At 39.2% G+C, this 13992-nt stretch overlaps 2 protein-coding genes across 3 annotated transcripts; one reads left to right on the top strand and one right to left on the bottom strand.

Annotated features, from left to right (window-relative positions):
* The first annotated feature begins 3917 nt into the window (after positions 1 to 3917).
* EMB1220 (pre-mRNA processing ribonucleoprotein binding region-containing protein) lies at positions 3918 to 9841 on the top strand. Of its 2 annotated transcripts, XR_015530036.1 has the most exons (9): positions 3918 to 3989; positions 4317 to 4382; positions 6642 to 6773; positions 7055 to 7947; positions 8238 to 8308; positions 8410 to 8512; positions 8829 to 8904; positions 9431 to 9623; positions 9708 to 9841. XR_015530036.1 is itself a non-coding variant. In XM_087322640.1 (8 exons), the coding sequence occupies exons 1-8, from the start codon at positions 3987 to 3989 to the stop codon at positions 9539 to 9541; spliced, it is 1455 nt and encodes a 484-aa protein (XP_087178766.1). In that variant the 5' UTR covers positions 3918 to 3986; the 3' UTR covers positions 9542 to 9841. The 2 variants fall into 2 exon arrangements, 1 of the variants encoding a protein (XP_087178766.1); XM_087322640.1 differs by having other exon boundaries at positions 9431 to 9841.
* Positions 9842 to 11274: 1433 nt separating this feature from the next.
* On the bottom strand, positions 11275 to 13686 carry LOC147862361 (PLAC8 family protein). The gene is made up of 3 exons (XM_087322734.1): positions 13336 to 13686; positions 11883 to 12088; positions 11275 to 11799 (listed from the first exon to the last, which is right to left on the bottom strand). Exons 1-3 carry the CDS (start codon positions 13595 to 13597, stop codon positions 11569 to 11571), a joined length of 699 nt encoding a protein of 232 aa, XP_087178860.1. The 5' UTR covers positions 13598 to 13686; the 3' UTR covers positions 11275 to 11568.
* Positions 13687 to 13992: the final 306 nt, after the last annotated feature.

Genomic DNA, 13992 nt, shown 5'->3' with positions numbered 1-13992 from the left:
TCTCAAGACTGTTGATCTCAGTCGGACAATTGGATGAAGACAGCATCCGTGCCGGCTTCTCATAAGGAGGGTGGACACTCCACAAAGGGAACCTCCTGCTTGCTCGAGGACCGAAAGTACACTCGTTGTACCCGCTATATGTCACACTCAGAGAGGGTGACTTGTTCTTGGTCAACATTCCTGTGTCATCACTTTGGCATGGAAGACTCGAACACCTCAACAAGGCCGGCATCACACATTTATCCAAAGCCGGATACATCTCCAAACTCTCCTTCTCGGATCATCAATTTTGCGAGCATTGCCAATACAACAAACAAATAGCTGCATCACATCCGATATTAGCACCGAGAGAATTGAGTCCCCTCAATTTGGTCCACTCGGACGTTTGTGGTCCTATGCCACACCAATCTCTCGGCGGTGCCTTGTATTTCGTCAGCTTTATTGATGACTCGACTCGAAAGGTGTGGGCTTACCCAAATAAAACTAAAGATCGAGTGTTCGCGATTTTTTCCGATTGGCTCACCATGGTTGAGAATCAGTCCGGCCGAAAACTGAAATGCTTTCGGACCGATAATGAGGGAGAGTTCAAATAAGAGGAATTCGTCAAACTTTGCCGACAACACGGCATAAGACGTGAATTTACAACACCATACAGTCCGGAGCAGAACTTAATTGTCGAGCAGATGAATCAAACAATTCAAGAAAGGATAGTTTCCATGCTCCAACACTCCGGACTATCGGATGGCTTCTTGGTAGAGGCATTGCTTATGGCAGTACACATAATCAATATGTCGCCGAGTAGGCCTCTAGGACATCAGATACCTCAGGAATTATGGACCTGCAGTAAGCCGAATTACGATAAGCTAAGGATTTTTGGGTGCGAGTCATACGCCCTCATCCGGAAAGATGATCGCCACAAACTTGCACCAAGGTCCAGGAAATGTATTTTCCTTGGTTATGGACTAGATGGCAAAATTGGCTACCGACTCTGGGACCCTGAGCACAGACAAACCGTCTGAAGTTTGGACGTAGTGTTCAATGAGTCATCCATGCACCAATCGGCTGAAAAGCCGATCGAAGTCTGAAGGGTAATTTTTTCAGATGTGCCAACCCATCACGAAGACCCAACACACAACACAAGGTCGGCTTCCCGGGTAGCCGAAACCTCTAGTACCGACTCGGGACAACCGAATGTTTCGGTTTCGGACCATCTGACTACGAATGCTACTAGTCCAGTCATACCTCGAAGATTCAAGAGACTGTCGCACCAGAGAGATACTCTCCTGATATCTTCTTTACGGACGCCGGAGAACCGACATCATACCAAGAAGCATCGACATTTGCCAATTCGACCACCTGGCATCTGGCCATGGAGTCGGAAATGAACTCCATTCGCGCAAACAAAACTTGGGACCTGGTCGAATTACCGAAGAATCGATGTGCTCTTCCGTGCAAGTGGGTCTATCCAGTTAAAGAGATGTCTGATTTGGCCACCCCAAAATTCAAGGCCAGACTAGTAGCTAAGGGTTTTCAACAAAGAATATGGTGTCGATTTCGACGAAATATTTTCACAAGTGGTGAAAATGACAACCCTTCGACTCATGCTCGGTGTTGTGGCAGCCGAGGACTTGGAGCTGATTCAACTAGATGTCAAAACGACATTCCTCCATGGTGATCTAGAAGAGGAAATTTATATGGAGCAGCTGAAAGGCTTTGTGGCACCTAGTCAAGAACACCTAGTCTGCCAACTCGGGAAGAGTCTTTACGGCTTGAAACAGACACCGCGATAGTGGTATAAGAAGTTCGATGACTTCATTCAGTCGGTCAGCTTCTCAAAGAGCGAAAACCACTCGAGATGGGTCACCCATCTTCTTCATCATCTACTTGGACGACATGCTAATCTCCGGTCGACAAGCCAGAGAGGTTGCCGAACTCGTTCGACAACTGTGGTTGAAGTTTGCCATGGAGGACCCCGGTCCGGCAAGACACATTCTCGGCATGAAGATTAGTCGGAATCAAAATCGAAGACAATTGTTTCTATCCCAATCCGACTATATTAAACATGTCCTCGAACGCTTCAACATGCAATCGGCGAAATCTATTTCGACCCCCGCTCCCCATTAGCCTTCGACTGTCTCACCGAGACTGCCCGATATCCGGTTCGGAGGGGGAAACTATGAAGTTGGTACCGTATGGACTGACAATCAGGTCCCTGATGTACACGATGGTCGCAACACGGTCTGACATTGCTCACGATGTAGGAGTCGTCAGCAGATTCCTGGAACGCAGTAAAGCATGTGTTCAGATATCTGGGGGGCACAAAAGACCTTGGCATTCTATTCGGTCCGAACGACACCTCAGGCATAGTCGGTTACACCGACTCAGACTTTGTCGGTTGTGTGGACAGTCAAAAATCGACAATCAGATATTGCTTTAAGTTCGGCAATGGAGCAATCTCATGGAAATCGAAACTTCAGGAGTGCACTACCACATCAATGACCGAGGCCAAATATGTAGATGCGTTCGATGCGGCGAAAGAGGCCCTATGGCTCGGTCAGTTGGCTTGCACGTTTCGACAAGTTGAATCTGACTTGGCTCCAATTGTCTATAGTGACAGTCAGGGCGTTGTCGCTTTGTCGAAAAATCCGGTTCATCACAATGCCTCGAAGCACATCGAAGTTCGATATCACTTTGTTCAAAATTGCATCATTTCAGGAAAAATCGGCCTCTAGAAGATATCTACAACCGATAATGTCGCAGAAGGGATGACCAAGTGTCTTTCGGCGGATCGATTCCGATCCCTTTGGCACCAGATGGGCGTAACGAAGAAATAGTCCGATTAAGTCGGACACTTAGGATGTTTTCAACAATCAACTTCAACAGTTCGAAGTTTGGCCTTAGTTTCCACAACCTCGGCCAGTTCGGCCTTTTTTGTTTTTTGAAGTTCACCAACTCGACCGAAATTTCGATTTGCGCGAAAACCTTGTATCGATCTGTATTGTATATTCATTTCGATTTATAGATTTTTGATGTATACGCCCATTACAGGGGAGTGTTGAATGTGGGTCTCTAATGGACGTATTCGCACTGTCTCCCTTTGTACACACTAGGTTTAGGCTATTTATGTAAATAGTGAGAAGGGCAGTTGCCCTAAGTTAGTCAGTATATAAACTGACCTTGTAACCTGGTTGAAATTGGTTGAATAATTTAGTTCATCTTGTGCCCATCGTCTCTCTCTCTCTTGTGTCATGCTTGCATACTGTTTTTTGTTCTCTAGTTGCGATCAATATTATTCATTGCATCGATTAACGATCCCCACACAGAAGAGTGTTGATTTTGTTCTGCACTAGACGACCGTGTCTCCAACACCCACCCTCTAGTCTAGTCTAAGACCCCCATGGTCCATAATAATTGGAAGGCTGTTTTTTATTCTCCACCCACATCAAGCACCATGATCTGAAGCCATCTCTTGCCTTTTGAAGATTCAGCCCAATGGGGAGCGTGCGTGATGTCCATCTTTGCAGGAATACCCATTGCCTAAGTGGATGGTCAGAGACATGCATAGACCTGTAAAATGCCACAAAGCAGTAGTGCATGTTGCTGAAACCGAATGCATGTTAATCGTCTATTGCGATAACTAAGGGAGCCCAATGTTCGTCAGGTTGCGAACTCCCAAGTCTTAGGCCGCATTTCAGAAGGGTATCTAAGAAAGGGCAATTCTGATGAGAATTTTTCAGAAAGGTAATTTTTGGTGAGAAATTTTGAGAAGAGTAATATTTTAGTGAGGAATGTTGAGAAGGGTATTTCCGAATTTCAGAGAAAGGTGTGTTTTGGTGCTCAAGGGTATTTCGGTAATTCTTCAAATCTTGTTCTCTCACAAGGGCATTTTGGTAATTCTTCAAATCTTGTTCTCTCTGTCTCTGTCTCTCTCTCTCTCTCTGGGTTCTATTCTCTGCAACAGCGAGCAATCGAGCGAGCGAGCAGCCATGGTACGCTCTCGTTTCTTCCTCTTTTTTTCTTTGCAGAGTCTTTTCTATTGTTTTTTTTCTTTGGCTCTGCGCATATATATGTGTATATATTTCCTTTTTCACCCTCTCTGCGCTGTGAAGATTTCTTCTCGGAGGCTTAATCCTGTAGAGTTCTTGCAAGATTTCTTCCCTTTTCGGATGTTTAATGTTCAGGAACTCGTGCAAGATTCCCCCCCCCCCCTTTTTTCAGATGTTTAATCTCCAAGAATTCTTGCCAAAAATAAAATAAATCTCGTTGTAGTTTTTCTTTCGGTGGTCTTCTTATTTTCTTCTTCTTTGTCTTCTCAGGCCACACTCGCAGATTCGTTTTTAGCCGATCTTGAAGACCTCTCTGACAATGAAGCTCAGCTTTCGGTAAGAGAATATATAAATATAAACGCTGTAATTCGATGTTCTTGTTCTTATTTAGTTAATTGTTATTTTATGGAAGATCTTCAATCCAGATGGATAAAAATTCAGAAGAAACATGCTGAGGATCAACAAATGTTTGATTGATGAATGTTTTGGTGTTGTGGAACCATGTTATCTTCTTTCAATTGAGAAATATGTCTGTGTACGCATATATATAAATACATACATGTATATATCATATACATCTTCACGCATATATGTCTGTATGCATATGTGTATGTATACCATAGATGTCTATGTATTTATATATGCGTGTATGCATACACTCACACATATATATGTATGTGTTTATATAATGTATACATGACTAGTCACAAAACGGTGGTAACAAAGGCAGACAAAAGAGCAAACGTTATTTCTTCTGCCACTTACTGCTAATGAGTCTTTTGAAGTGCGGGACTTCTACATTTTGTACTCATCATCCTCCATAGTGAAAAATATGTATATATAAACATACATAGCAGAGTGCTGAAACTCGTTTACAATAGAGGGTTTGATACAATGGGAGCCTTATCTCATGTTCCCTTAAGCAAACAGATACAAATACAACTCAGTGGTCAAGTGAAGAACTGTAACTCAGTGGTAAAGCGAAGAACTAACTGGAAGAACTTTACCCAAGGTTCTTATAACAATATGTTATAAAGTCTAAGGTCTAATCCATCTACTGCATTAAATGCACCACCTTTTTCGTTGACCATACTCAAAAAGGGTGTTGGCGTTTGCTAAACTCTAAACCCTCATTAACCCGTATCGCTTTGTAGTGATGCATATCATTTATAAACTAGAGAGAGAGAGAGGCGAGGGGAGACTAAGGGAGTCTCTAGGAAGTGATATGTGTATGCATAGATAGAGTTGGAGAAGATACTATTTTCTGTTTCCATTGGTTGTTTGTATGTAGATACGCATGCAATAATTATCGTTGGAAATGAACTACTGTCTTATAACTAGATAGTAGGCCTTAAATATTTAGTGCCTGGTATATGCAAATGCTCAAAGACATAGTGATCGGTCTTGCAAAAGAAATATGAAACTTTTTAAATGCATTCTTCTCTTTGTAAATGGACAATCACATTTAAAGGAAACATACAATTCACATACAGAAGTTAGAAGATGATCTAATGAGAACATGATTAGATTGTATCAATGCACCACAAAATAAAAGATAGGAGACCTCATATATCAGGAGCAAATCTACATGGACATAACTTTAGTGTTGTTGTAGATCCAATTGCGCAATAGATACTGGTATTATAAAAGAAATATGGAATTATTGGAATGTGTGACCTTATAAAAGAAATATGAGATGTTTTGAAACATGCCAGTCTCTTTGACAAGTGTCAAATAAAAAAGAATTGGTACAACAAGATATTGGGTTTATAAAAGAAATATGAGACTATTTGAAACATATATAAAGTGATAATCACATTTCGAAAGGAAACACTGTATTAGCATATGAAGATTATAGAACGTTCTTTTTGAGAATGGGATTAGGTTGTGTCAAAACTTTTAGTTTTTGCTGCATATCCAGATTCTAAACGTAAATAGTTTTCATATAGAAAATTTAAAACAGTGATGTACATTATACGTGTTCGCACAACTTCCTCTTAGGAATAATTGTGTTTGATTTGAACAACCTCATTATATTTCAGATAACTTCAGCAGTAGCTGGACAATAAGTTATGATGTTTCAAATGTTTGAAGGATCATGTATTCTGTATGTTCTTCATCAATTTCATTTTTTCTCCTATTATTTGCAACGAATTAGTATAAGTTATGTCTCCACATAAGCGACTTCCCAACTCTTCTTTAAATTTTTTACTACCTCTATGGGAACTATATCCATTTGTTTTTCTTGTTAGCATCAATGGATGGTATATTTTATTTTATTGACTAGTGGTACTTGTATACACATTTTGCCTGTATGCGCTACTATGGAAATTATATAATTTAGTTCTGATAGACGTATCTCTTTCAAACATTGGGCTCTATGCACTTTATATAATGTATATCTGCTATTTCAAATCGCTTGAAAAAATTGAAGAATGCTTGCTCTATAGAACTTTTGCCCATTCTTCAATGTCGTGAAGTCTTCTAGTCAGGCAATGCCTAAGAACATGGATTTGAGTGTTTTGAAAATATTGTTAAATTTAGCACATTAATTTATTTTTATCCAAAATATGATACTTTCCATGTCTATTTCAGGATATTGCAGAGGAAGGGGAAAATGATGAATATGAAGATGATGAGATGGCTGATATTGAAGCACTGAATTATGATGACCTAGATACTGTTGCCAAGCTGCAAAAAAGTCAGCGGTTTCATGATATTATGGTGGTTAGTATCCCACTTTTTCTTTTAGTTTTTACACAATATTTCTCTGTACACTGTCATCGCTTCAGAAATCCATGATAAAATCCATCTTCCTTATCCTCTGGAAAATGATGACACTTTCTTAAGAGAGAATGCAATATTTGGGTTCTTGAATTCTTTTGTCTTTTATGGTACTGTGTGCTTTTCTATAGCTTGGGTTCTACAATTCCCTCTTTTGATGTGTGCACAACTTTAGTTGTGGAATTTGTGGATGCATTATTTACTTCAAAATTTTATGTTTTCAGAAAGTGGATGAAGCACTTGGGAAGGAAATTGAGTCCTCCAAAGTTGGCCTAGTGACCGAGGATGATTCTGAGTACCAACTGATTGTCGATTGCAACACGCTTTCTGCCGATATTGAAAACGAGATAATTATCGTTCACAATTTCATCCGTGATAAATATAGGTTGAAGTTTCCAGAGTTAGAGTCTCTCGTTCTCCACCCAATCGATTATGCTCGGGTGGTAAAAAAGATAGGAAATGAGATGGATCTTACTCTTGTTGACTTAGAAGGATTACTACCATCAGCAACCATCATGGTTGTGTCTGTAACTGCATCAACAACTACTGGCAAGCCTCTATCGGAGGAGAATTTACAAAAGACATTAGAGGCATGTGATAGAGCCTTAGCTCTTGATGATGCAAAGAAGAAAGTGTTGGAATTCGTGGAGAGTAGGATGGGTTACATAGCACCCAACTTGTCAGCTATTGTAGGAAGTGCAGTGGCTGCCAAATTGATGGGAGTTGCGGGGGGTTTAGGGGCATTAGCGAAAATGCCTGCTTGCAATGTACAAGTTCTCGGGGCAAAGAGAAAAACTTTAGCAGGGTTCTCAACTGCTTCTGCTTCACCTCACACTGGGGTTGTTATTCAAGCAGATGTTGTACAAAGCACTCCTCCGGCTCTTAGAATGAGAGCGTGCCGTTTGCTCACTGCAAAAGCTTCATTGGCCGCTCGTGTTGATTACACGAGGGGTGATCCTACTGGAAAAGCAGGAAGAAAGCTTAGAGAAGAGATACGTATTAAGATCGAGAAATGGCAAGAACCTCCGCCTCCTAAACAACCAAAGCCACTTCCAGTGCCTGATTCAGATCCAAAGAAGAAACGTGGTGGCCGCCGTCTCCGGAAAATGAAGGAAAGGTATGGGCTCTTTTGTTTTATCATTGTCATCTTTTGAGCTAATCGACTTCATTATAGCATCTCATGTCCCCTCTATTCGTTTTTGGAATTCCATAAAAAATGAGTGTTTGGGGTAATTTCGAAATGCAGAGTGTTTTAGTAAAATGCATAAATTGATAACTTTGTATCATACTCATTTTATAGATATGCATATGCATACAAGAACGGATCTGTATTTTGTGTTATAATACAGATTTTATAGATAAACATGGACTGATATATATAATACTTGCTCTTGCCTTATGCTGCAGATATGCATTGACCGATATGCGTAAATTAGCGAACCGGATGCAGTTTGGAATCGCAGAAGAAAGTTCTTTAGGCATGAAACTCTTGACTTTAATACAATGTTGTTTAATCTTTTTTTATCTTGTCACTCTTAAGGATTCTGATTGGGATTTCTGTTTGTGGTGTATTAATTAGGTGATGGGCTGGGAGAGGGTTACGGAATGCTTGGGCAGGCAGGAAGTGGTAAACTGAGGGTTTCAATGGGTCAAAACAAGCTTGCTGCTAAAGCTGCAAAAAAGTATGTGAATTTATTATTTGAATACTAATAGATTGGTTACCATATGATTTTGTAAACTAGAGTACACATGCTGTTCTATGATTTTGTGAAGTAGATTACACTTGCTATTATATTATTTTGTGAATTAGTGTACACTTGCTAGTACATGATTTTCTGAATTAATATAGTATGTTTTTACTGTATGCTTTATACAGTTTTTAAACTTATGGGTATTGTATGATTTTTAGAATTAGAATAGAATGGCTATCATATGATTTTCTGAATTACTGTAGATTGGTATGTTAACTGTAGATTACAATGTTTCTCCAATTTGCAGGTTCAAAGAGAAGAATTATGGGAGCAGTGGTGCTACATCTGGATTGACATCAAGTTTGGCTTTCACACCTGTTCAGGTTTGTTTCGAGTAGCATTAATATGCTGAGTAATGGGTAAGAAGGTTTATTTCAACTAGCATTATAAATTACAATAACAGGTCACAAAGGTTAAGTTCGTTCCACAAGCCTTATGTGTACAATAATAGATCATTAAGGTTCGTTTGACTTTGTATTATATGTAAAATAATGGATCACAAAAATTTATTTCTACTAGCATTGTATGTACAATAGTGGGTCATAAAGGCATTATATGTACATTAATGGGTTTGTTTCTACTAACATTTATATCCCCATTTGGTGTTCTGAGCGCCAAGTACGATAATGGGTAGCAGCTACACATGTATATTGAGTAAATGAAGGATGCTACTGGCATTATATGTATAACAGTGTATCCTGAAGGTTTATTTCTGCCAGCTTTGTATGTTACCCAATAGCATGTCTCTGTGATGTTTCTTGGTGGTCATTATATGATGAACAGAAATTGCATGATTGGAATTTATTTTTACACCAAACATAAACATGTTATGGCCATTTTGTCAAACAGGGTATTGAGCTGTCAAATCCGCAAGCCCATGCAGCATTGCTTGGAAGCGGCACACAAAGTACGTACTTCTCGGAAACTGGTACCTTCTCGAAGATCAAGCGAACGTTGTGAATGTGGATGGAAAGAATATAATGGTGTATTATTACACAATGATGTATAGCAATTTTGGTGCAATTTCATGGAGTAACTCAAGGTGCATCAAGTCGTTTGAATCTCATAAAAAGTAAAGCTATCTATGGGTAGTCTTTTTAACTCCAGATCTTTTGATGTTTTCAAGGTTTTAAACAGAGCTTAGAACTACCATATTTACTTGACAGTGGAGAAGAAAAAACCCTCGTTGGACACGATTATGAAGATTTGTTTTGAGCGATGATGGTATAGAGTGAAGATTTGTCTTGGCCAAGAGCAAAACAGAGTTATTTAACTGTGTATCTAAATCAGAAGTAATACTTAGGTTCTTTCAAATATGGTGGCAATGAGTTTCAAGTGATGCTTAGGTTCTTCCAAATATGGTGGCAATGAGTTTCAAGTGATGCTTAGGTTCTTCCAAATATGTTGGCAATAATTTTAATCTATAACTTTGAGAGAACATTCTGCATTTTAAGGGTATATATATATAATACAAGCAGCTCATGTAACAGGAGCAAAAAATTAGATGCTCGAGTATTCTATGGCCCGTTTGAAAAATAGGAAAAAGCTTGAAGATGTTTTACATCTAAATGAAGTATGCTTTTTTATTGAAGATGGTGTTTGTAAAGCGAATCTTTTCCAAGTGTGGAAAAGGTTATTTGATTGCATCTAGGTCTACAGCAATTCGTTGGTATACATATGTATAAGTTAAAATATTATGTCAATATATATTTTAGTCATATGAGAACACAAGCAAATTGTGTGATAGAGAGCTGGGAAATGTACTAGATGCTTGATTTTGTGCTTGTTATGAGTGTTCTATGGCATTGGCTGGGAAAATTAGTGGGTGCTTGATTATGTGCTTGTAATGAGTATTGTATGCCTAAATAGGAAAAGGCCTCGAAGATGCTTCACACAAATGTAGGATATTGCCTCAAAGTGCCCATATATACGTCAGATTGTGTATATATATATATATATACGTCAGATTGTGTATATATATAATGTCCTCATCAGATTATATCCATATTGCTAAATCAGAAAACAATGAAAATTAGTGAGCTATATAAGTTTCTGTAAAACACATGACACAATTTTAATCTATTGGAGTTTAGATGCTCTTGTGATTCATATAGGATCTTTAAGTCAAAGCCTCAAGGTATTGAAAGACATTCCGTGAAGAATAATACCTTCCAGTGCTCTATGCAGATTGTTTTCTTCTTCATGACTTGAAATACTAAATGTTTTGAGCTCTTCATCGATACTTTCAAACTGAAACTGTATATTTTGTATATAAATTTCACCAAAAGAACTACCCTTTGATGTATATCAACTTGACTTAAAGCTGATGCTATATTCTCGAACATAGAATTGACTGTTTAATGATCCACACAATATCCCTTGCAATATTGGAACTTATTCAGTTGAACTACAAAGCAGAAACAGGATTCCCTTATGATATTTACCATGAATTATGAAACAATAAATAGCACACCTACAGAAAGTAGAAATAATATCCCTTATGGTACAAATTACAGATTATGGAGTGATAAATTAAGAACATACTACGCAAAAGCAAGTGTGCATGAGTACTATGCACCAATATATCCCTCACTATATTACACATGCACAAACAACTATGAAACATATGAAAAAAACAATACTTGTGCTTCTATCATGTCAATACTCAAACTAGGAACCATTTGACCATACACAGCAGAAACAATATCCCTTATACAACACAAATTAGTGAAACAATTAACTTGAGTCTATACAAACGATAAACAGTTGTCTCTCTTATAGAGTTATTTACAAAGGTTTCTAAGTTCTCAGGAAACACAAATACAACCCAAAGAGTTACGAAATGGCATACACCACGAAGCACATTTCCATTATTAATAGATCAAATGGCTTTTACCATGTAGCACATTTTCAGTATTAATAAATCAAGTGGCTTTCACTGTGAAGCACATTTCCATTATTATGGTAGATCATGGTTCCACTAAGAATCAAGTTGACATTGCTTGCTCTGTCGGAGCACTCATGGTTGATACATAGGATCGAATAAAACCTGGGTGTGGCACCCTCCGACGGACCTCCCTCCCTTCTTGACACAGGGCACATTGATGACAGAGATAGTGAGTTGCAAAATCAGCTACACCCTCGATGCATTCACTGTTCTCACCTTCACTAATACAACCTGAGCACCCACATGATTTTGCAAAGCATTCACCTGTACCCTGAAAAAGCACAGTAACTGTTGTTACACAAAAAGAAACTTCGGGATAAATGAAGAACCCCCAAAACCCCTGGGAATACTCACCATGAGGTTAAACCTTTGACGGATCTGTGTTCGATTAGCATACGAGAAGCATGGGGCCAAGGCATTGAACCCAAAAAACAAGTTTCCAAGGCAAAGTAATCCGCTATAGGCTAAGAAGTGATTAGTGAATGTATTCTCTGTAGTAGGATAAAGCCTCTCTACATTGCTGGCATAAAGCAAGCACGGCGCACATGAGCCTAATACACCTGTATAGCATGACGATGTGAGTAAAAAAGACCTCACTGCAAGAATATACTCTAAAAAATTTGGTTCACAAAATAAAAAGCAATATATATATATACATATAAAGAAAGGATACTTCCTGACAAGGATATATTGTTTCGACAAGAAGCACTAAATGATCAACTATGGAAGCAGTCCAAAGAATTAATTACCTGTATATGCTGTATGCATGTGATCCTTACATTTTTATCAACATTTCAAAGATAATACTTCTGTATAATCTCTCTGGGGGGTTGCATTACACCCGTTTCTTACAAGCACGAACCTTTGTGATGAAGTTCATCCCAAAATGGCCTCCTACACCCCCACTCTTCTCTGAAACCATGAAGACTATGATCAAGCAAGATCATGTCAAATTCCTTCAAATATATCTTGGAAACATATGAGTAGGGAACCAAGCTCTTAAGGCCCAATCGAGTGTACTCCAAACTGACTCAAATCTATGGAAAAACTCAGAATTGCAAAGGTATAGCAGAGGTGAAACTAAAAATTGACACAGATGTCCATGTAGCGGCTACTGAGATCTCCATTGAAGTAAAGAAATATGTAAAAAATTAATTTCACAGATGTTCCCAAGGTAAGAATGCTCTCAGAGGCATGCATCAGGGGATGCCACATGTACTATCACTTCAAACAGGTTCTCTTCCTAGTCTTCCTCGGCACCAGCATACACATCATGCGCAATGATACACAATATCTCACTCCTAAATAGGATTCAGCAATGGTTTGGGGGAGGAACTTAAGGAATGCAAAAATTGGACTGTCATAACCCTAGAACCCTTTTCTTGCAGGCTTTCAATAAATAATCTGAATGTCCAAGTTTGTGTAAAAAGTAAAGCATTTCCCTCGTAAAAATTCTGTCTTGTTGCCCCCCAACTAATCCTGAGAATTTATATCCCGGGTAAATGGAACCTTATTCTCATTTTGATTAGGAAGAACCACGTCAAGTAATCCTGAGAATCTCTATCTCTGGTTAGTGCATCCTTATTCTGATCTTGACTAACCCATAGCATAGATCTATCTCTAGGAAATCCTGAGTCCTCGATCTATCCCTTGTCAAAAACTCATAAAAACACATCTGAATCTAACTATCTGCCTCTTTTAAAAGCATCGTTTCTCGGCCTTTGTTTACAAATCGATTGAAAGAAGAAGCCGAGAATGATAATACCAAATCGTGAATGAGAAAAAGATAAGAGATCTAGGAACTTACAGACTTCTACGTCACTCGTGAAGAATTCATCATTACTTCCGAAGCAAGCAAAGAGAGAAGTACTCCAAGAGGAAGGAGGAGGTGGAGGAGGAGGAGGAGTTCCTATGGCGATGACGGGAGGGAAGCCATTAGAAACGGCGGAAGAATCCTCGTTCTCGTTCTTCTCTGCGCCATCGTGGGCTACATCCTTGGTGTCCGGATCCTTCTCGTCGGCGTAATAAGACTTGAGAAGGCTCTCTTGCTCATCCACAGAAGAAGCCATGGCGGAGCTCGAAATGGGCGCGTTCGTGAATGGAGCTAAACAAGCGCAAGAAGAAGATCAAGAAGAAGAAGAAGATGATGATGATGATGATGATGATGATGATGATGAATGGATGGATGCAGAAAGCAGACTGTATACGGATCTTGGAACAGAGGAAAGAAGAAGAAGAAGAAGAAGAAACGCGTTTTCTGAGGACCCAAACTTAACCCTAGTTAAGCTAACTTAACCCTAGTTAAGCTAACTTAACCCTAGTTAAGCTAACTTAACCCTAGTTAAGCTAACTTAACCCCGAGTTACCCAACTTAACCCGAGTTAAGTTAGTTAACTCAGGAGGAGAGAGAGAGAGAGAGAGAGAGGAGACAACTGGACTGGATGGAATATGGGAGGGCTTCAAT

Source organism: Azolla caroliniana, unplaced genomic scaffold, assembly GCF_043228905.1.
Source record: "Azolla caroliniana isolate FFs.n. ecotype wild unplaced genomic scaffold, voAzoCaro1.0.p SCAF_7, whole genome shotgun sequence".
NCBI classification, from domain to species: Eukaryota; Viridiplantae; Streptophyta; class Polypodiopsida; order Salviniales; family Salviniaceae; genus Azolla; species Azolla caroliniana.
The sequence above is the reverse complement of the archived record's forward strand: the minus strand, read 5'-3'. Positions and strand labels throughout refer to the sequence as shown.